The sequence below is a fragment of the Oratosquilla oratoria genome, chromosome 1, assembly GCF_046742065.1.
Source record: "Oratosquilla oratoria isolate Oo_2021 chromosome 1, ASM4674206v1, whole genome shotgun sequence".
Classification (NCBI taxonomy): Eukaryota; Metazoa; Arthropoda; class Malacostraca; order Stomatopoda; family Squillidae; genus Oratosquilla; species Oratosquilla oratoria.
The window spans coordinates 7,827,535-7,850,356 of record NC_134777.1 but is presented as its reverse complement, the minus strand read 5'-3'; the positions used below and the strand labels follow the sequence as shown (position 1 = coordinate 7,850,356).

Genomic DNA, 22,822 nt, shown 5'->3' with positions numbered 1-22,822 from the left:
ACACTAAATACTTAAAACAATCCACTTCTAACCTTTCTGCACTGAAACTTACCTCCAGTTTGCTACTACCTTCACCTCTTGTACATTTTATCACTTTATTGTTGTCTACATTTACTTTCAACTTCTTATCACATACTTTCCCAAACTTCATCACTAGCTGTCTCAGATCCTCCTCTGATCCAGCCACAGGTGCAGTATCATCAGCAAATAACTGGTTCACCTCCCACCCTCTCTAACTATCTCCAATTCTTTGCCTACTCATGTATTCATTGAACAACCATGTCAACATAGCACACCCCTGGTGCAGCCCCACCTTCACCTTATACCACTCATTCTCACCATTTCCAACTCTAGCACAGGCACTACTACTCATGTAAAAGCTCTTGGCTGCTCATAGCAACATTCCCCCTATCCTATATATCTACAATGCCTTCCTGTATAGCCTGCCATAAAGACCCAAAAATATCCATACCTATAGCCAAAATCTTTTCACAAATCTGCCTTACCACAAAAAATTGATCCACACACCCTCTATATTTCCTAACCAATCCCTCTGTTCCTCTCCTAAGCCTCTAAATCAACACCCTCCCATATACCATTCTAACTACTCTCAAGAAACTGATGTCTCTAAAACTACTACTTTTACATTTGTTCCCTTTTATAATGTGGAATTATACTGTATGTGCACTCCTGGGTCCTCAATCTTATGCCCCTACTTTAGGTACACAATAAACAACCTCATTAGTCAATCCACTATAACTGTTCCTCACTTTGTCAGACACTACACATGAAACCCATCTAAACCAGGTAAAACATGGATTGAAAATAAATTCAAGACAAGAATATGAAAATGTGTAAATAATGAAGCGAAAATGAAAGTGAGTGATTCAGCCTTGAGGGACAACCGTAAAACCACCAGCCTATCTTTTTTGGAATGATGTAGTCTCTGTATCTCACCACAGTGTGGTAATATTATATTTGGTGTGAAATGTTGAACACGCTGGAAACAGGGCCCTCACATGAGGGGGGGGGAGGGGTGCAGGGGGTGCATGTGCCCTGGGGCGACACATTTTGGGGGGCAGCAATTCTAGTCTGGACATGCCGCCCATAAGGCTGACAAAATTAAAAAGAGATCAAAGGAGCCCAGAATGTTTTACTGTAATATACAAATTTGGCATTAGAATCAACAGAATATGGAATAATTTTCCCTTATCATTTCTGCAATAGGGACAATAAATAAAATGTTTAAGATCTGTTTAATTACGGTACTTTGTAAAGCAATAGCTATAATAGGCAGTGATGAATGGTGGAAATAGGAAGTGGTGTTGGGGGAGGTGGGGCATCACTGATAACTTTGCCCCAGGTCAGCACTAAGGCATGTAAAGGCTCTGGCTGTGGTTGTGAATCTAGTCTAACACCAATGTAATTAGTTTGATTATACATAGGTGTCAGCAGTGAAATGTGACATTGGTATAGTGTCCCTTTACAGAGAGGAGTTGAGAAGAACCCATGATGGTGTAACTTCAGCAACTGCCTTGTACTTCCTGGAGACTGAACCTGGGTTTCCCTTGTTTGGAGCAGGACTGCCAACACTGACCCATAAGGGCTAAACAATGAAGTACAAGTATATAATTAGCAATTGTAGCATAATAACTATAGAAGAGTATGATTAAGGAAAACGGACAAAAAGTATGCAATGGAAATGCTATGAATACAAAACTACAGAAAAAAGTGTGATTAAAGGCAAACTGGGGAACAGCATAATAACAAGATTCTCACAAGTAAATTAATGGAAATAGGGAGGAGAATAGAGAATAATAAGAAAAGGAAAAAGGAGGCATGGGTGGAGAAAAATAGGAAATAGGATGGGGAGAAGAGTTGTTGTTGTCGTTCCCTAGACTGTCTGTCCGAGCAGTCCCGTCTCCCCAAGGAATGCCACAGCCGAAACTGGGTTTTCCCACAAATCCTTTATAGAGTGTATGTTGTGTTGTTTGCGTGCATGATTGTGTATAATGCAGTCTTCCATTATGTGTTGTATGGTATGGGGTGAAGTGTTACATCCTGGGCAGCTGTTCACAATGCGGTCATCCAGCCTCTTCTGGTAGCTTAGAAGTGCTGGGTGGTGGCCGTACCGCAGTCTGGCCAGGTGGACTCTGTCCTTTCGTGGGAGAGAGGATTCAGAAGGGTGGATATCAGGGGGTCTGGCATGCAGCAGTGTGTTAATGGAGCGGTGAGTGATATGATTATATGTTTCCGTAGGCTGGTATTTGGTGGTTGTGGAGGAAGAGAAGAGAATATCTGTGTGTGATACAGGTCTTTGGGTGTTGTTTTAATGTTTCTTGGTGTGTGTGGGTGTTCTGCTATGTAGTGTAGCGGGTGTGATGTGTGGTGGCTGCGGCAAGTGTTTGTGTGCCTCTCATGTTGAGGTGGTCCTTGACTTTGAGGACTTTTGTTTCATGGTGTAAATGGTCTGTAGGTGTTGTATTTGTGCAGCCTGTAATTGTTTTTATAGCTTTGTTTTGTATGATTTGAAGGGTGTTGGGGTGTGTCTCACTGAGATTAAGAGCCCATGCAGGACTCGCATAATTCATCACTGAGCGTATGGGGAGAAGAGTAAGAATCAAGGCTAAGGAGGAATCAAAGAGGTCAGAGGGTAAAGAGGAAGAAATAAATGATGTGGAAAGAGGTACAAGTACAATAAAAGGGATGAGGGTGATAAGAGGGCAGTGATACATATAACTGATGCTGGTTATGTGAATGAAACCTATCTGATGACTCATAAACTTGGTCCAGAAGAAATTAAAACCATGGACTATCCCAAATATAACCCAGCTTTACAAAAGTAGAAATCATTCTCAGCTGAATGAATGAATGTATGAATAAATGAACTTAGAGTAGCATGATCATTTAATCAATCAGTTTGCTTACAATAAAATGTTAGAAAACTTGTTATACTTTTATTGAGACAGGATATCAAAGACTGACACTTTAAAAGCAAGGATGTTTGAATATTCAATTTGTTTCATTGCTGTCCTCTTTTTTAACAAGTTCAAATATAATACATAAAAGGGAGTTATTGCAATGGTTAGGGAGGTAGGTACACTGCTACTACTTTTTCATTTTTCTCTTTAACACTAAGTACAACTCTCCATTCTTATGCAATTAAATCATTGTCTTATAAATTATGCTCTGGACAACTTCGAAGTCAAATATTGTCAGAAGTGTCAAGTATATGTGTTTATGATAAATTGTTCTACAGATGTAGTTGACTAGATTTCCCTGTAGTCCACCAGCTCTTGCAACATGGCTGACTTGGCAAAAGTGCACATGCATTCACATACGAATGTGAGATGAATACATTGTACTCTGAACTTTTAACACCCTTTGCATACTCTAGTCTGTGAATACACAAGCACTATTACTATATAAGCTACATCTCAGAACTCAGTGGACCATAGGAAAATCTCGCCAAATATACCAATTACTCAGTAAAGCCACCAATGACAACAAGCACCTGCACACAGGTTATAAACACAAACACCATCTTTCATCATTGGTATCCAAACTTTGGCTTCAACTCTGAAGATAAACATGGGCTTGCCTTTCCCAGAGATAACTTTTCTAACCCCATATCTAATTTAATGAGCAAAAATATATTAGTACTGAGACTCAGATAATGTTTGGACTTACAATCTGAAATTTTATGATTAACCCTTTTACATGATGCACTTTTGGGGTTACATTCTGGCTAATACTAGAAAATCTTATTTAACTGACAGTAGAATCTGCTGAAGGGATCAAGACAACTTCAAATAATACCTTTGCTATGATGATGTTCTTTTTGGATTTCTAATGCCAGAAGATTATTTCAGCTGAAAGGAGGACCCAATGCTGAAGGGTTAAAACCAGCCACACAATTGTTAAGTTTTCACAATCTAAAGCAAAGCAAACAAGGTAAATTCACTCCTAGATTACTAAAATCTGAGCACTTAGGTAAACTATTATATACCTATGTATACAATTCTCTCTCTCTCTCACACACACACACACGCAACCTGTGCATAACCATCTCGGTATGAACACATTTAGGAAACTGTATGACCACAGTGGTATACATGTATGCATATATCTGCATTCACATATACATATATTAAAAAAGGAGAGTGACAATTTTCCATGCCATTCAACTAAATGGTAAACCATACAAACAAGTGAAGGTCAACATGTTTTAGACTAACTACCCCTTTGTTTTTCATCCTATACTGTACATATAAAATCCTTCATATCTAAGTAGACTTTTTTTCTATTTCCCTCTTTTGTCTACCCCTTCCTTATCAAAGTATCTTTTCTTCTTCCACTTTTCCCTCTCCTCACCAATACTTAGGTGTAAGATTAAAAAGCCTACCATTAGGAGGCATGTAGCAGCAGCAAAAGCGCACCTTTGCCCTATGCATTTGGACTGTTGGAGCATGCAGTAGTCACTGCAAGGAATTGGGGAAAAGTATGGGATTTAAACCCACAGCTAGGTGATTACAAGATCAGCACATTTCTGATCACACCACCAATATATATATTTGTTCCGTTCCTCTCTAAATTCACAACACTCAATTCATTAAAATTGTTGGGCCCACTCTCCTTGTTATTCTAAAAATATGCATTTTTTACAAATTTTGAACAATGATCTGTTACATATCACTTGACACTTTTTTTTTCCTTTTAAGAAGGGGGAGGAGGAGGAGGAGAAAGAGAAAGAAGAGGGAAAGATGGAGGAAGGGGATGAGGGAGGGGAAGACAGGATGAATAGAGAAAACAAAAAAGTGGAAGGAAGTGGGATGAGAGAAGGAAGGGGAAGGGGAAGGGGAGGAGGAAGACCAGGGAAGATGTGAGAAGAGTGGGGAAAAGTGAAGGAGGAAGAGGAGGAAGATATGGTGAATGATAGAGTAAATGGGGAAGTGGAGGACATGGAGCAAGGGAATAGAATGGTAGTTTCATCGGGGAGGCAAGGGGAGAGGTGATTTTATTCTTTTAGTTTTGTATGTTATAAAAGATGTATAAGAAAACAGACAACTCTCTCCCATTCTTTTGGTTTTAGATGTTTAAACCTATCAATAATGACAGGGTGGGTGACTTCCTTCAAGGGCAAATCTGCTATAAAAAAGAAACATGTATGCATACAGTATATGAAAATTTTAAACATGTTCATTGAGAACACCAAGAAAGGTATAAATGAATAAAAGATTAATAACCTAAAAAGAAAAAATAAGGTAGGAAGGGAACAGGGTAATTTAAGATGAGACGGGATTTGCAGACAGGTATTTATGATATAATAGTTGTTTTAAGTTTTAGATTTGGCTTCCATGGCCCCATAGTGGTCCTTGGGACCTCCTATAGATCTCTCTGGAAGAAACTTTAGACTGTTGTCTGCACTGTGCTCAAGTAAGATCACACAAATAATAGGAGAGCAGATACCAGTTGTCAGCTCACTTTACATGAAAAGTTGGAAGAAAAACAGTAAGTTGAAAGAGATGACACTCCCGAGACTCATAGATGGAAGTGTGGGGATGATGATTTTTTGAAAATGGGCACCAGAAAGAGGATTTCTCATGATATCAATCTTCCAGGACCACCACAAACAGGTACCTGACATTTGCCCCTGTCCAAAGTAGCAAATGAAAGATGAAGAATTAGTCTGAACAGTGGTGCTGGGTGGAGATTATATGTATATACACACACACAGTACCCATTACCTTGTCATAAATTATTAATACTTTTTTCTTTTATACTCTGCTGGTTGTGCTATGTGATGTATCGATATTGGTGAATGGGGTTTATAGCTCTAGCATTTTCATATATTTTATAAACTTTGGTTTCTGAGTGCAGGTGTCCTGTTGGGTTGACTTTGGCGTTTGTTAAAAAATTTCATTGCTGTATGTTGTATGGTTTGCAAGCAGTTGTCTTGCTGACTGTTGGGAACCAAGCTGTGGAGGTGTAGTTAAATGTGGTCATAATGAATTGTTTGCAGATTGTCATTAGTTTCCTTCTAAAGCCCATGTTAGTAACTATCTTTAGTAAGTTTATTTTCTTGACAATTCTTTAACTTTCATGCAGTTTGTAGGTCATACGAGTATCAAAAGTGAGGTCTAGTATTTTAAGGTCCTTTTCCCATTGGAAGGGTTTCACCATTTACTTTCATTGTTGGATTTTTTTATTTTTTTATTCATGGGTGAGCAATGTTACTGATGATTTCTAGAGTGAGATTTCCATTCCATTATCTCTCAGCCAGTTCTATTTTATTTAAACAAGCTTGGATGTTCTTAGCAGCTATTTTGTACTTATTATACTTCATTACTATTGACAGGTTTCCATTCTATTATCTCTCAGCCATTGTTCTATTTTATCTGAACAAGCTTGGATGTTCTTAGCAGCTTTTTTGTGCTTACTATACTTCGTTTATTGACAGGTCACCTGTGTAGGTGAGGGCTTTGTTGTTAAGTTCCGGAACTGGTGTTGTGATATTGCTTATGAAGGAGTTAGAACATAGGTGAAAGTAGTGCTCCTTAGGAGAGTCTATTTAAAGTCTTTTAGCCACAGACATTTCATTATATAGGGTTAATCTGCACTGTCTACTTGCTAAGAAGTTAACCATTTCTTGTCACTGTTATGTATACCTGTTTCCATGATATTTTTGACAGCATGTCTGGGAACTTAATAAAATGCTTAGTCATGTCTACAGCTACCATAATCATTCTCTCTGGTAGAAGTTTCTTGTTAAATCCCTCCAGCACTTGTTGAGTGATGTTTGTAAGCAGTGCCGAATCCATGTTGGTTGGGAATTGGGTAATTTAGTTGCATTTCTTTCTGCTGTTAATCTTTCCATCAGCCCTTGATTAAGGATAGGAGGGCTTCACAATGTCATGAATGGAAAAAAAGAAGAAAAATTATAATAATAAAAAGTAAATGTCTAAATGATGCAAAGAAAATTTTTTTCAAGGAAATGCGTAAACTCTTGGAATTGCCAAGATGATAAAGCCCTTGGAACCATAAATGAATTCAAATTTAGGTATGATAATTGGAGAAAAAAAATTATATAGCCCAAACTTTACATGAATTTTAAGCTAGGTATGACTGGAGAGGAGAGAGAATGAGCCTTGCTTCTTTCCTGTACAATTAACTAAATACAAACCATTTGAAGTCAAGGCCAGTGATCATCAAAATCAGTTTATGGAGGGGGGGGGTGCAATTTCATTCCTGTCAATAACTAACTGCCTAAGTTTTTCATGCCTTTTCTGTTGAATAGCAACAATGTTCCTTGAGTTCTTTCATGAAACCACTTAGTATTAATTTTTTCATGTTCCTCACTTATTAACACTTGTTATAACATCTCGAGAAAACTTCTGGGCTGAACAGAAAGGGTTTAAAACTTAAATTAACTCTTGCAACAAGAACAAGGTTGTACACCATGCTGATGTGTATGGTTTGTGAGGAATTGGGTATTACGACCAGCACTTTTTACATTGCAAAGATTCAGGTGAAGATAGTGTCTTAACTCTGGAAATCCCAATCAATTCCATAGAAGGATCAAAGCTGCTAAATATGCAAATACTGCATATAATGGAGATTTCTTAACAAAAGAATAAATTTGCATACATCACAATTTTTATTTTCAAAATATATTCAGTTAAGCAGATTAGCTCAGAATTTGCTTGATTCAAAAACTTGGGTAACTAAGGCACAATCCCTTGTGTCCATTGATCAAGGGTTCATTTACTATAGTACAAACACACACATAGTAATCTGCATATGTTTTAATGAAAACTTTAATGACCAAACTGATGAACTACTAAGAGCTTTATCTTTACATTGTTTCTTCTACCATATTTGTTGGCAGTTGCCATTTTCAAACAGATCACATACCCACACCAAACTGTGGAACCCCTCTAGTCACTTTTCTCCAATTTGACATCTCATATTTCCATTTTTTTTTGGCAAGTCTATTAGGAAATCCTTCATCCATTCCAGGATGTTTGCTTTGAGTTTTATTTAGCCAACTTCATTATCAATCTTTTGTAATACCTTATCATAAAATTGTTCTTGATCCAAATATAAACATATACACATATAGTCAGTGCATACAACCATCTCCTGCAATAAATTAACCACTCTTGAATAAAAACTTAGTAGGTTTCTTAAACAGGACCCTTCTTTTCTGAAATAGAACTGCCAAGAACCCCCCATATATTTTATATACTTGTTTTTAGCACAGGGATATTGCACTGGTGAATGATATTGGTCTATAATTAAGCTTTCTCATATATTGGAACCACATTTACCCTTTTTTCAATCCTGGGGCATTCTTCATAGAAAACACAATTAGTTCATGGACCTTGTCCACCAATTGTTCTCTGCACTCTTTGGGTATTTATTTGGAATCCTATGTGATCATGATATTGGTCTATAATTAAGCTTTCTCTTGTATACTGGAACTGCATTTACCCTTTTTTCAATCCTGAGGCATTCTTCCTAGAAAACACGATTAGTTCATGGACCTTGTCCACCAACTGTTCTCTGCACTCTTTGGGTATTTATTTGGAATCCTATGTGACCCCTTGTCCTTTCTCACGCACAGTTTCTCCAGCGATCTATTTCTGACGCTTCCACTTTAATAATGTTCAACACACATTCATGTTATTTTCTTTCGTAGTCATTTCACTAGTGAATTGATTTTAAACTTTTGTCCATGTTTCTCTTTTGGTTTATCATATAATCCCATCTACTTTCAGCTAACAAGGAGCATGGAAAAGAGAACGCAAATGATACAAGTGAATGGAGAGTAGTCATAAATGGACGATGAGATGATGTGACCTGAAGTGATGTTCTTGTCTGTTCTATAAAATTTTCAATATGTGGGGGTTGCCATATGTGAAAGAAGTATGGGTGAACCATTTTCTGCTGTGAACTCTGATGTGAAGGTACAATCTCATTAAATTGCATTTTATCCAAGCTGTCAGGGAGAACAGGATTGACTATTCTCTCCATGAGATACTAAGATAGGAAGGGGATGGTTTTGGATGGGTGTATGTTTTGACTTAGCCATTCATATATATAAGGGAAAGGATCCTTTGCATATGTACTTTTAGCTTGGTGATTCCTTCTGTGTTTCAGTTTGCCATTTGCAAGTCTATAAAACAGCCTTTTATTTGTCAATTACACCTTTTTCTTTCCAACCTTCTCATGCATAGACTTTTTCTGCACTCTCACACCTGTTAAACCAGTCCTTTATTTCCCCAAGATTCTCTCTCATTCATTCTTGGTACACATTTTTCTAAAATAAAGTTGTAAAATTTCAGGAACTGTTCCCATTTTTTGTCTCAAACTCTTTCTAACCAATTTTAATGTGTGTATTTACCAAATTGTTATGTATACGAGGCAAGTTACACTTGCAGTACCATTTATTTTTTCCAATTATCATACCTAGTTTTGTATTCACTTTGTATTTAACTTTTCCAAGTTGATGCATTTATATAAAAAAATGTGCAAATGTGGCGATAAGGCAGGCCTTCCCAAAGTAACACCAATTGCGCAAGTGCCAATGACCATTGAAGGAGGAAGGTCTCTTGACATTGATGTCTGCTGAAAGAACAAAACACCCTCACCTTCACTTAGACGTATAACCCTGTTAGGGCGATACATTCTGTTTAGCGTCAGCCACAGTACTAGCTCACCGAATGTTTTTGGCAGGTGTTTTACAGCTGTGAGGAGCTAAGATGATAGGAAAACAGTGGGTGGTGGATAGTAGTGAAATGGGTGCATACCTTAGCTGGCTACCTCCCTTGTATGGGGAACGAGGCCCTTGTTATATAGTTTTATAGCTGTATTCTTCAGCTCTTATTGCCAAATCACCTACATATCAGAGAGCTCTGGTGTTAAGCCCTAGGTTTGGGGTGGAGGAGGCTGTGTGAACAGTTTAAAACAGAGCTGGCGATAGTATTGCACCTTGAGAAACCCTGTTGCATAATTTTTTGTTCTTCAAAGATGGTTCATCCAAGATACCCTGCATTCTCTGCTAGCTAAGAGGAATAGCTAAATTCAAAAGTAGATAATTATTTCTTATTCAATAATTTATTTATCATTTATTCATCTGTCGAATGATCTATTTTTCCAAATGAAAATTTCTCTCTACTTATAAAACAATGCTGTGCGACTCAGTCATTGATGTCATGGAAGTCCCTATAGTACTGATTGAATAAAACTTATCTACTCAATACCTTCACATTTATATTTAAAACCTCTTCCTCTCACATTCCACCAGTTATGAAACCTGCCTCTGCAAGAGGATTGATGGCAACCTCTCTACAGGTTTTGTGGGGTGACATACCTCCACTAACGATAAGATTAGCTACCCCCGTTTTAGAGATACTGCATATGAAAAAGAAAAAAAATATATGCACACACATGTACGTATACACACAAACCAAATACAAAAATTAAGTTGGACGGAAAAAGGAAAGTGTAGTGGAGTTTTTTGGACAGGAAAGGAATAATTTGGGAAGAAGTAAATACACTGCTGCAAAGCCAGAGGAAATGAAAGGATACATTGTGGGGCAAGGATGCCAACAGACGGAATAGGAAAGAGTTCCAAGGGTAAACGAAAGGGGCGAAAAGGACGAGACCAAAAAGAGCATGAAAGAAAGTGGATGGTGGATATTCCATGGAATTCCTTGGGGGTAAAAGTGGGCATAAGGAGGATGAATGGGAGGGAAATAGTATTCATACTAACTTTGCACTATTTGAGAAGTAAAGAAATCTGTACTAATCTACAACTCCTTTTGCTCTTTTACAGCTATAAAATGTACCCATACAGGGCGCTTTGGTGGCTTCATGGGAGAAAGGATCAAAATAGGTGGGTGGAATTATGAAGTTGAAAACTGGAATGAAATAAAATGGGAGCAATATTTGAGTTATGATTCAAAAGATGAAAACTAAATCACGTAATTATTGTCGTGGCACAATGTTGTGGTTTTTTTTTAAGACCGTAAATTATACAAGTTGGGAAATACTTGTGGGGTCAATGTAGGAAGAAAGAGCCTTAAGTGATTGCTAACAAACTATGGGAGATGTCTTATTAATGTAAGCTTTTCAGGTGCATACAAACCTATTCCTCCACCCTACATCCACGTTCCCTAAAATGCTGTTCCAATGATTCACACAATATGAGAAATCCTGCAAACACACATACAATCATACTTTACTTTTTTTATTACCATTACCGAAAACCTTTGACAGATCCGACTGTGAACAGCTTAATTGTGTGAATGGGAAGGAGGTGATCGATGCTGAACATAAAAAAATAAAAAATGGTTGACAGAACCTGCCCTCTTCTGCGAGTGACTCAAGTCCTTCTAATTTCGAGAACTTTCAGATCTACTAGGTTTGTACAGCCATTTCTCACTCAAAATAAAATTTAAAACACTGGTACTACTAATTTCTCTTTTCATAGCTGTTTTATTCAATGAACCACATGTGAAAAAATAATAATAATATCAATAAAAAAAAAAAATAATAATAATAAATAAAATAAAAATAATAAAGACAAGGCCCAGTTATATTTTCAGGGCTGATTTCAAGGAGCTTTACAGCAAGCTGCCTCTAATGAGAAAGTGGGTTGTCTCACTATCTTAAGTTTGTATTGACCTAATAACAAAATCCAGGTACATTTGTAATCTGTGCATTTTTCTGACAGCTGGTCAGCTTACTATCTTGGAAAAAGCCAAAGTTACCAATGGTCACACAAATTGTGGTCCTCCTTTTAAGACACCAACTTAGCTGATAGGAAGAACTAACAGCTTTTGTTGAAAACCAAAATTCTTTTAACTAAAGCAAACTGCTGATGTGTAAATGTTTCTGTCTGAATGTCCAAGTAAATGGCTGCATTGTATAATCTGTGAATATATAAATTCATGTGTATGCATGTACACACACATGTAAATGTGTGAGAACACACTTGTGTAAGTGGTTCTGTGTTTATTATACAAAAAAGTACCTTTATATATACATATCTCTTCATTTAAGACAGAATATTTGCTGTTTGCAATGTTGAGTACAAGGAATCCTTTCACTTTCCAGGCAATTTAATCACGTCCTTATAGTACAAGACCCGTAATGCAATGCACATACAAATCAGTTCTTGAAATGACAAAAGTACTCTTACATGGGCACTTCTGTTCTCACAAGTTTGTGTCTGCTTTAAATATGAGCAGTTCTTCAAAGATATGCCGAGATGATTGCAAGCACTGGGAATAAAAGATTCCATCACCTCAAACAGCTTATTAAAGAAAAGAAAATAAAATAAAGAAAAAAAGAAAGCAATAATAATAATAACACTGGGAAAAAAAAATAAAAATGAATGAGAGAAAGAATAAAGAATGAGGGGGTGAGAGTACACAAGGAAAAAAAAGTGACACCCCCTATATTCTGGACTCATCACTTTTTCTCCTTACATCGTCTGCCATTGGTGAATCTGGCAGTCACAAATAGCCCAACTAGGTCACACAATGGATCCCCACATCTTCCCCATGAGAGGAACATGCACAAACGAGTCCCATTACCAATTAATCCTAACAAATAGCAGCAAAATCTAAGTTTAGTCACTTCATAGAAGACTACAAATACCCTTCCCTCAACTTTTATACCGTATGTAGCTGACAGCATTCAGCTAGCACATGTAAAATACAAAAACAATGTCTAAACAACCTGCAACCATGATATTGTGACTACTCATTGAACATACATGATTCCACAGGAATCAAAAAGTGATTCTTGGTGCCTATAAGACACATCAACTCCAACAGCACAACTCCTTCTTAACATAGAAACACAGGATACAGGCTAGAAAACCGTATAATGGTGATTTGCAATCTGGTCTACAATTATGTAAGGAGGGAGGAGGATAGGGAAAGGAAGGGGAGGGGGAAGGAGGACAAAAGAATAAGTAGGTATTGTAAGCACATATTTTCTTGGAATATGGGTGCAAAAGAACAAAACCCAAGGGGAGACCACATATTCCAGCAAAACCTGGAATGCAGGCTCATTAAGGAAATGCCTCTGCTTATGTTATGTAGAACACATTATCTTTCTTTCTTTCTTTCTTTCTTTACGAAAATAGATTGTCCGGAAAGAAGTTTACACAAGTTAGTGAATGCTGCTGGTAAAACACACATCAAAAGGTACTTCTCACAAAAGAACACATTCTGATCAGTTTGTGAAAAGACAAAAGAGAGCTTGGTCTGATGAATCTTTTTTCTCTCTCTCTCTCTTTATTTTCTTTTTCTTTTTTTAGCAAGGGGGAAGGGGGCAATACTGGAACCATTCTTCCATCTTGATTCCTTGAAGCAGTGGCTAGATTGAATCTGATGAATCACAAAAATCTGTTTCACTATTCAAAAAAACCAATCTAAGACTGCTAATCACCTGAGAGATACAACCAACTGCTACTTAAGTCTCTGTGAATTTGAGTTAACACAGAAAGCCTCAACACTCAGTAAAAGTTTCTATCAGCTTATTTCTATGGCAATGTCATGGAATGGTAACTTATCAGAGACCATTTTTTTCTTATTACCGAAAAGTCACAACATTGATCTGGAGTTAAGTGTAGAAACTGTCAAAGCTTCTTTAAAACTATCCTTTTCCACAATAAATTAGTAATGATGAAAAAAGAATTTGTGCATCTTTCCTCCATGACATTTGAATGATACATCTTGGTAATCCATTGACAATTTGTTAAAAAAGTACTGAAAAATGTGAAAAAACAAATATATATATATATATATATGTATGTTTAAGTAGAGTTGACAATTTGAGTGCATTTGGTGAGGGAAAATTCAGTACGATGGCAAAGGTACTTCATTCTCTTACATTTCGGCGAGAATAAAGTACCTCTGCCATCGTTCTGAATTTTCCCACACCAAATACATTCATATATATATACGATAATTTTTATGACAGTCGCGCAAGGATTCGAACCTGCTGCTCAAGGCACCAAGAGGCCCCATGACTGCCGCCTAACACTGCGCCTTGAGCAGCAGGTTCGAATCCTTGCGCGACTGTCATAAAAATTATCCGATTGATGTCGCTGTTCACTAGCGAATTTCTCACATATATATACATACACACACATACATATATACATACAAAGTAAAGAAGAAAATGAAAGAAAGAAAACCAAGTATCCCTGGGTTGCAGAGGAATTGAGATCATGAAGATACAAAAATAACATTCATTCAGTTCTGATCAGGAGGATTTAACTTTTCATTATCTGTCACTGGCTCTGCTGCTGCTGTTGTTGCTGCTGCTGCTGGTGACTGGTGAAGTTGGAAGGAAGCTGAATGCCTTGGGTGGGAAGGATAATGGAACCTGGTGTAACGTAGTCACCAATCATTAGGGCATTGTTCACCGGGAAGTTGTTAGACACATTTCCACTTCCTCTCCCTGGACCCTGAGTGGAGAAAGAAGAAAAAATTGTATATATATATATATATATTTATATTTATCAACCACATTTCACTTTAATTCTAAGCCATCAACATTGAGTAACTCAAGGCGGCATACATGCAGAAATTGATACGTGGTCAAGCTAAGGACACGAACATTCGCTAGCACGTAACAGTGACTTAACCCAATGCCTCAGTCCTCCAATTTCCACATAACTTGAATGTGAGGTACTTAATGGCTTTCTCTAGGTCGAGGTACCCACAGTCCACTTGCCCCTTTCTTTTGCAGTGTATCAATCACTCTCAAGTAAAAGCTTAAAATGTTCGGCACACATGAGCTTCCAGGTCTGAAGACAACTTGACTGTCTGTCATGGAAGGATGGGTTTTGATAGCAAGAGCTCTGACTCTCATGTCATCCAGTTTTGTCAAGGAAGGGTGGGTGAGTAAGGGAAAGGAACACCAATGCCTTGTCGTAGAATATTGTTCCTGAGTCTGGAGGAGGAAGCCTCACTACTCCAATCAAGGTGTAAAAGAGTGGAATGGGAATATAGCAGAGGCTCAGAGGTGATAATGCTGTTTCCTTCTGTTGTCTTTCTTGCAGTTTGTGCTGTGGTTCAGGGTGACTTCTAGCCTTCTACCTATGTGGGGTAAGTAAAGCCCTAGTCACACAAGCTTACAACCTATTTCTGACCACCTTCGACAGTGGCATTTTTGTTTCTCTCATGGTTAGCGCCAGGTGGCTATTTCACTTTCTTCTTCATGATGGGGGATATTCATTCCAATTGCACCATTTTGAATTCTTTTTATAGACAGAGGAACAGCACAAATCAGCCTGGTCACTGGTGGTCGGAAACAGGTCATCAGTTTGGTGTGACTGGGTCCTAAAGATCCTGAAGAAGGCTGCTCAGTTCTGTAAGCACCTGCCAAGCTGTACTGCCTTTCTGTTTCAGTACAGAGTGATCACTTGACTTGTATCGTCTTCTGTGTAGATTGTGATAATGGACTTCCTGAGATTATCATCTCATACCCCCCAATGTCATGCACCATCACCAGAAGACAGTAATATATAAATATATATACCGTAAATTGTGGCATACAAGTCGACCTGGCATATAAGTCGACCTCAATTTTTTTTTTAGCTCAAAATTCTGACTTAGGCCTATACCTACCATATAGGTCGACCCCAAACATATGGTGGGCTACCAGTGGCCCAAAACTTACCTAGGTCTACTGGTAAATGAAATAAAGCTATAATAAACTTACCTAGGTCTACCGCTAAATGAACTAAAGCTATAATAATATGATATATTTTTGTATTGTGTTGTATAGCAAACACCAGCAGTTACCGCATATTGTATCGGTATAGCTTATGAACATAAAATTCATCAAGTCAATATTACCTCCTATAAAATATTACCGTAATACCATAGATAGAAGATCATTCCAAGTAGTTTTTAGATAGTACTGCTGCGTATTGCACTCTTATTTTATTGTAAAACACAGTATGACTGTACCGCACACCCGCCGTTTGCATTAGTAGTGTAAACAATCTGTGACGTCACGCTACCAACCTGTCCGATGATGGTTGAGGTTTTGCTTTTGCAATGGGTCTTCATATTTTTGTAGACATCTACACAGTCTCCAGATATTACCCAGACATCAGACTGACAACACGTACCCAGGGTGGAGCTTCTCCATTGTTCAGCTCGTACTTTAGCTGAAATTATTTTAACCCCATGGCTCCACCGGCAAAAGAATGAAATATGATGCTAGCTTCAAGCTAAGAGTTGTTGAATGTGCGATCTCTTCGAACAACAGTGCAGCAGCAAGGAAGTACGGAATGAATGAAAAGCTGGTGCGTGACTAAATAAACCCTTTAAAGACAATATTCGTTCAGAGTGGAATAAATGGATGATGGAGGGAGAAAAGTCATTTAAGAAGGGGGGCAATATGCGTGTACCTCTTGTTTACAACTCGTTGGTAAAGGTTTACATTTTAGCACCGCCCTATAAGTCGACCCCTAGATTTGGAAAGATTTTTTTAGTCTTAAAAACTCGACTTATACGCCGCAAATTACAGTATATATAAAATCAGTTAGAGCAAAGTTAAAGTTTTGACAGTGACTAAGTAGGCAATCAGTCTCAGTTGCTACCTCACACTAAGCATCGACTCCCTTAATGGAAGTTGATCCTAAGGAGCACCTTAGTGGTGACAAAGTTGGTCTTCCCTTCTGAAGTAAAATCTGGAGGAAGTCCTGGCCTCCCTCATAAGAAGAAAACATCACACTTTTCACTCCCATCAAATGTATCTTTTTTTCATTCCTTTCACTTTAAACCATGCAAAGACCCTCATTCCCAGTACCAGGTACCTTCCATTAAAAATGTATCAGCTCTGAACAAGAATTTCCACTTTATGGGCATGCACTCTGGGACTCACCAAGTTGGATGACTGAGTTTGGAAGCTGTGGTGTGTTGTAGAAGCAGCAGGCTGTGCAGGAAGATTGAAATTCTGAAGAGCAAGACCCGATGTGCCAGTGCTTGCCAGGTTGCCTGGATGAACTGCAGCAGCAACCGCTGCTGCACTGGCTAACTGCAATCCACTTCCTGTTAGAAAGAACATCAACATGAAATATTGTCACTACTAGCCTTTCTACTTGCCAAATTATTGGTTACATGGTTTCCAAGTTCCACTGATAATGTCAATTGCTGATTAAATTTTCACAAATTGGAAGCCTACAGCCTCACAGTGGCTGCCAATATAGATCTCTGGAAAGATGCACTGGAATTTTATTTGTATTGTATTCGTGTAGAACCGTTTTCTGTGGGTACTGGGGCATTGACTACATTGAAACATGGAGCCAATACTAAAAGGACTGTTCTGGGGTACCTCTACAAACCCAGGCCACACATCATTCATTCATGTTAGTTTGAAAAATCTACTTGTAAGGAAATGATAACCTTTTTGTACTACAGCTGTCCCTCCTTTGTGCTATTCCTTTAAATCTGTCCCTTGCCACTTCTGGATCCACTTGTGGTGGTGGTGATGAGGGATTCTACCATCACGTTTCCCATACATGTTGTAAAAGTAACTAAATGAGATGGAGTGGTAGGACTACAGATACTCCTCTGTAGGTTCCTCCAAAGAAACGTATAAAAAGGGTCTGGGAGGATTCCTACCAAAACCCTTGTAACTGGGTCATCAAATCTGACTGTGGTACAAACCAGAGTAAAAGTTGGTTCATTTGTATGAAGGATGATGAATATGTTACTGTTAAGTAGAACTAAGTTGAAAGGGAGGAATGAGCTTGAGTTTGGAAGTGTAGTGGGGAGTGATAAGTGAGGATGGGAGAAAGAGTGGGGAAGGAAGAGAAGGGATAGCTTTGCTGGTAAGTGGACCATTCTGTCAAGTTTGCATATTGTATTCATTTTGCTGATTGTTGGGAACCATGTTGTACAGGTGTAATCAAAAGGGGGTTCTTATATGTTGCTTGTAGATGTCTATTGAAGTTTCCTTCTGGGATTCCAAGCCAGTGTTTGCAATAGATTTAAGTGGGATTGTTTTCTTGTTGATTTTTGCTGTCAGGTCATTGATATGTGGGCTGAAAGTCCTACAAGTATAAAGTGTGAGGCCTAGAATTTTAAGGTTCTTTTCCAATGGAAGAATCTGGCCATTTTATTTTACTATAAGGTGCCCCCCCCCCCTTTTTTTTTTATTCATGGTTGTCTGGTGTGAGCACCACCACTGTTGATTTCATGGGGGTGAAGCTTCCATTCTATGATTTTTGAGCCACTATTCCAGTTTGTTCAAGTAGGCTTGTGTGTTCACGAAAAGAGTGAACAATAATGATGAATGTATTGCACCCTGAGTGAGTTCTTTCTTTGTAATGCTTTTTTGTTTCTGGGATTAGTTTGTTTTGGGTTATTCTGCACTGTATTCTTGCTACGAAGTTAAACCACTTCTTGTTATTGTTATGAACATCTGTCCCAGTGATCTTAGTACGTTTCTGAGGGGTTTGTCAACACTTGTTTATATCTGTGGCTACCATAACTGTTCTTTCTGGTGGGGGTTCTTTCAATAAATCTTTCCAGCATTTGTTGTGTGATATTTGTAAGCAGTGTGCAACTAGAGTGCCCTTCCTTGATTCCATATTGGTTGGGGGACGTAGGCATTTCGAATTTAATTCTTGCTGTTATTAGCTTTCAACCGGTTTGGATATTGTGGATTGTAGCGAGATTGGTCTGCATGTTGCATTTGTTTGGTGTTAATATTTGGTTTATGTAATTTCTTTTCCTAATGTTTGGGATTTTGTTGTGTAACCAATTGTTGAAAATGTCAGTTAAGGCTCTTATGGCTGTTTGGCTACGGTGTTTGAGATATTGTCTGGGCCTTCAGCAACCTCAGCCAGATATGCACCTCCTTACATACACTCCTCACCTTCCTAAATTTTTATTGGGGAGTGGCTTCAGTGTCTGGTTTGATTTTCCATGTTTCTTTTAACTATTTTCCTATTTTCTGAGTTGTGGGCTTGAAGCATGTTTTGGAGAAATGCCTGTTGATTATATCACATTGTTCTTCAGCCAATATTTCATCCTGAATTGCACCAACTGCTGTGTATGTATGTGATTTTTTTTCAACAACTCTATAATTTGCCATTATCAGATTTTCTATTTTGCTGGTAAGTTTTTCCAGCTTTTTTCTGTTGTTTATTAGATTTGTGACGTTTCCACTGAATTGCTTTGTATGTTCTTTTACTAGTTGTTATCATTTTTATTTCTTTAAGGAGACTATATCCCTGAGTAGTTGTGGTTGGAATCTTTCTGTTGCTTTAGGGATTGTGTTTTACACTTGCCATCTGGATGGCAGTTAATACTTTCTTTACAGTTTTATCCAGGTACAGGTACTGGTCTATTCCAAAATGTTCTGATTCTTTCTATATATTTTCTGAGTACTCATACTAATTAGCTTTTTGGTAGGATGGGAGAAGACAGAAAATAAGGCTGAGTGGAGAATGGTTGTGCATGGAAAGGAGTTGGGGGGGGGAAGGGAATATGTGTGAATGATATTTTGATGCAACCCAAAGGGATTTCTCCTCGCCTTCTCTTTTTCTGCATGAGGGGACAGAGAGGTGGGTCATCAATTATATGAAGTTGCTTTGCTGTGGATGTGTTGTGTCTTGCTACACTGCTTCTGACCCAGGGCAGTGGGCAAAATGACCCGTCATCCAGGAGGAGCCAAAATAAGAGGGTGGGAGTGGAGTATGTGGGGATGGAATGGGTAGGAGTAGATTTGGCTACCTCCCTTGTAAAGGGGAAATAGCCATTGGTATATGTATGTATAAACTTTCTTTTGAATCTGGTTTGTATTTTCTCTTCCAGTTCTATGATAACCTTTACTGGAAAGTGATCAGATGAAAGATTTTGGATGATTTCCCATGTAAGGACAGTGAGTACAGTGATGCAAGGGTATGTTGGTTGTTGATCATATTGAAGAGGCTGTCTAGTGGAGTTGTTGCTAGAGTTAATTATATTTATGATAGTAAGTTATTCAAGTATTTTCTGTCCTCTTTGATCTGTTGTTTGTTAAGCCTGATTAATGCGTATTTAGAACATCAGCCAGTTTGTGGTTTATCAATGAGCTCAGTGTTTCAAGTTGTGGGATGAAAGCCTCCTTATAGGGCTGATAAAGCTGATAGGATATGTTTATGATGTAGTACTTAGTCTTCTTTCTAAGGTTGTTTATGTTATGATGTCTGTGAGTGATGGTCTGGTATCTCCTGTTTTGTTGGAGAAGAGTATGCTGCTGTGTATTACTGTTAAGAGTCCACCTTGGCAGCTTGTGTCTTCTCTTATTGTTGTGCAATCGATCAATGAGAGTATTGTTGTTTATGGTGTTAATTTTGCTTCTTGCAGAAATCAATCATCTCTGAGTTTTGTCAGCAAGTACATTTATGTTTATCTGTAGTATGTTTAGGGTGGCAAGGAGAAAGGAGAGAATGGAGAATGGCTATGTAGAGATGATACTGTGATGCAAAGAAGGGAGTGGCTAGTGGGGGATTACGGAGTGGTTATGTGTGACTGATATTTTGGATGCAGCCAAAAGGGATTTCTCTCTGTCTGATATTTTTCTGCACAAGGGTATAGACAGGGGGGTCACCAATTAAGTGAAGTGGCCTTGCTGTGGATGTGCTGTGTCTTGCTGGATTACTTCTGCCCCAGGGCAGTACGTGGGATACAGGGATGACCCGTCATCCATGAGGAGCTAAGATGAGAGTGAGGAAGGGGTGGTGGATGGGAGTGAAAAAAAGGTGAGAGTGGGTATAAGCTTTTTGACTTTGGCTACCTCCCTGGTAATGGGGGGGGGGGGAGCCCTTGATATACAGACAGATATGGATAGATGTTGAAGGTGTGTTTTTGTGTTGGTATATTTGTGCATGTGTTGTCATGTATTGGTTACAGTTTCAGTGTATTGGTTTGTGCTGTACATGTTAAATGGAACTAATAGTGGCATAAGTTCCATTTGATGGATGTGTGTGTATAGTTTATGGGTTTAGAGGATGTGGGGCCAGTGTAAATGCCTGGACTGGTTTCTATGTTGCTGGTTAATAGAAGTGGGAGGGCAGGTGTTGGTGCACTGGCATGGAGGGGGGGGGGGGTGAGAGAGAGAATATATATATATATATATATATATATATATATATATATACGCACACAAAATAACCACATGAGAAGGGAAACTTGTACACAGTAAGTACTTTCATATATTACATCTTCAGACTAAATGAAAGAGAACAGTGTTATGTTTAAATGTATCAGGTAGCAACCATCGGGGGGTGGGGGGAGACAATATATATATATATTCCATGAAATTACCTCCCCCTCAAGCATAACAATGTCAGATCTGCAACAAAACACAGGTAAAGCAGTTCACAAAGCTTTGTTTAACTCTCCTTCACAACATCAAGCAGCAGATTTCCCAGGGCTCGATATCCTCTTCACATCTCCATTACCAGAAACCGGTCAAGTTGGGCCTTTGAATCTCTCACCAGCTTACTATCACCACACCCTCTCTCAAGCTTGCTAAGTGGTGGTAGAGAATCATGAATCCCAGAGTATGTAGTACAGTATGGTGCGGTACAATATAGTTGGGAAAGTAGGAAAATTATGGTCCAAAATTATGGTTCAATATTTTCTCATCGTTAGGAACAGTATAAATCTGAATAAAATTTCCGTACTGATTTCAAAACAGGTCCTTGGAGTCTGCACTTTGGCCTGAATGATGGTATATCAGTACGAGTCTTTTGTTTAGTTTCCTTACCTGGCCTCATATTACCCGACATCCAACATACCTGACCTGGCTTAGGCCACAACTTCAGTATTTCCTCTAAGTGCATTTCATACTTTTACTTAAATGAGACACACACTCATATTAAAACCCTGATCCATCCAAGATTAGAATATGTGTCAGCAGTAGTCCCCAGAGTGAAGGTTATAAGCAAGATTAAGAAAATATAATGTGGATAATCCAAACTGATTCCCAGCCTTGCAGATAAACCATATGAGAAGAGACTAGAAGCACTGGGTCTGCCAACTTTGAAAGATTGAAGAGAAAGGGGTGATATGATTACAGTATTCAGGTTGCTACAAGGGAGAGACTATATTGACAAAAGACATCTCTAGATTGCAGATAGGAGGGCTGAATATCCTGTACAGTGTCAATGACATTAATATAATGCTGCAATACAAGATGCAGCCCGAAGGGATTTCTCCCTGTCTTCTCCTTTCCTGCATGAGGGGACGGAGAGGGGGGGGTCGCCGAATTTATGAAGCGGCCTTGCTGTGGATGTGCTGTGTCTTGCGACACTGCTTCTGACCCAGGGCAGTGGACAGAATGCAGGGATGACCCGTCATCCAGGAGGTGCCAAGATAGGAGGGAGGGAGGAGGGTGGAGGGGAGTGGAATATGTGGGAAATAGAATGAGTGGGAGTGATTTCTATGCCTTTTTCTTTTTGGCTACCCACCGTGTAAGGGGGAAGAAGCCTTTGGTATATGTATGTATGCATGCAATACAAGAATACCTCACTATACGACCGAGTGCTATAAAGTAGGTAAAACAAATGTTGGGTGTATGTGAAAGCCCCAGGAGGCAAAAATTGAGGAATACAAAATAATACTATACTTCATGCTCTGAATTGAGTGTGGCTGTGAAGATGTCCTATGACAAAAAGTCAAAATGATACAACATGCAGTTGCTTATTATTTTCTTCCACTTTCTAATATTGATTTTAATCTTTGTGTGTACAGACATGCCTACAATATTTTACTTACCACATGCCTAC

The 22,822-nt window shown here is 38.5% G+C and overlaps 1 protein-coding gene across 2 annotated transcripts in view; it reads right to left on the bottom strand.

The window, feature by feature from the left end:
- Positions 1-2,944: 2,944 nt before the first annotated feature.
- The window catches only part of Art4 (arginine methyltransferase 4), an 88,235-nt gene continuing 68,357 nt past the window's right edge, over positions 2,945-22,822 (bottom strand). For both annotated transcript variants that reach the window (XM_076196374.1, XM_076196384.1), the window contains 2 exons: positions 16,924-17,090; positions 2,945-14,491 (listed from right to left, as the gene is read on the bottom strand). In XM_076196374.1, coding sequence (XP_076052489.1) covers positions 14,315-14,491; positions 16,924-17,090 — 344 coding nt within the window. In that variant the 3' untranslated portion in view covers positions 2,945-14,314. The remainder of the gene's footprint in view (positions 14,492-16,923; positions 17,091-22,822) is intronic.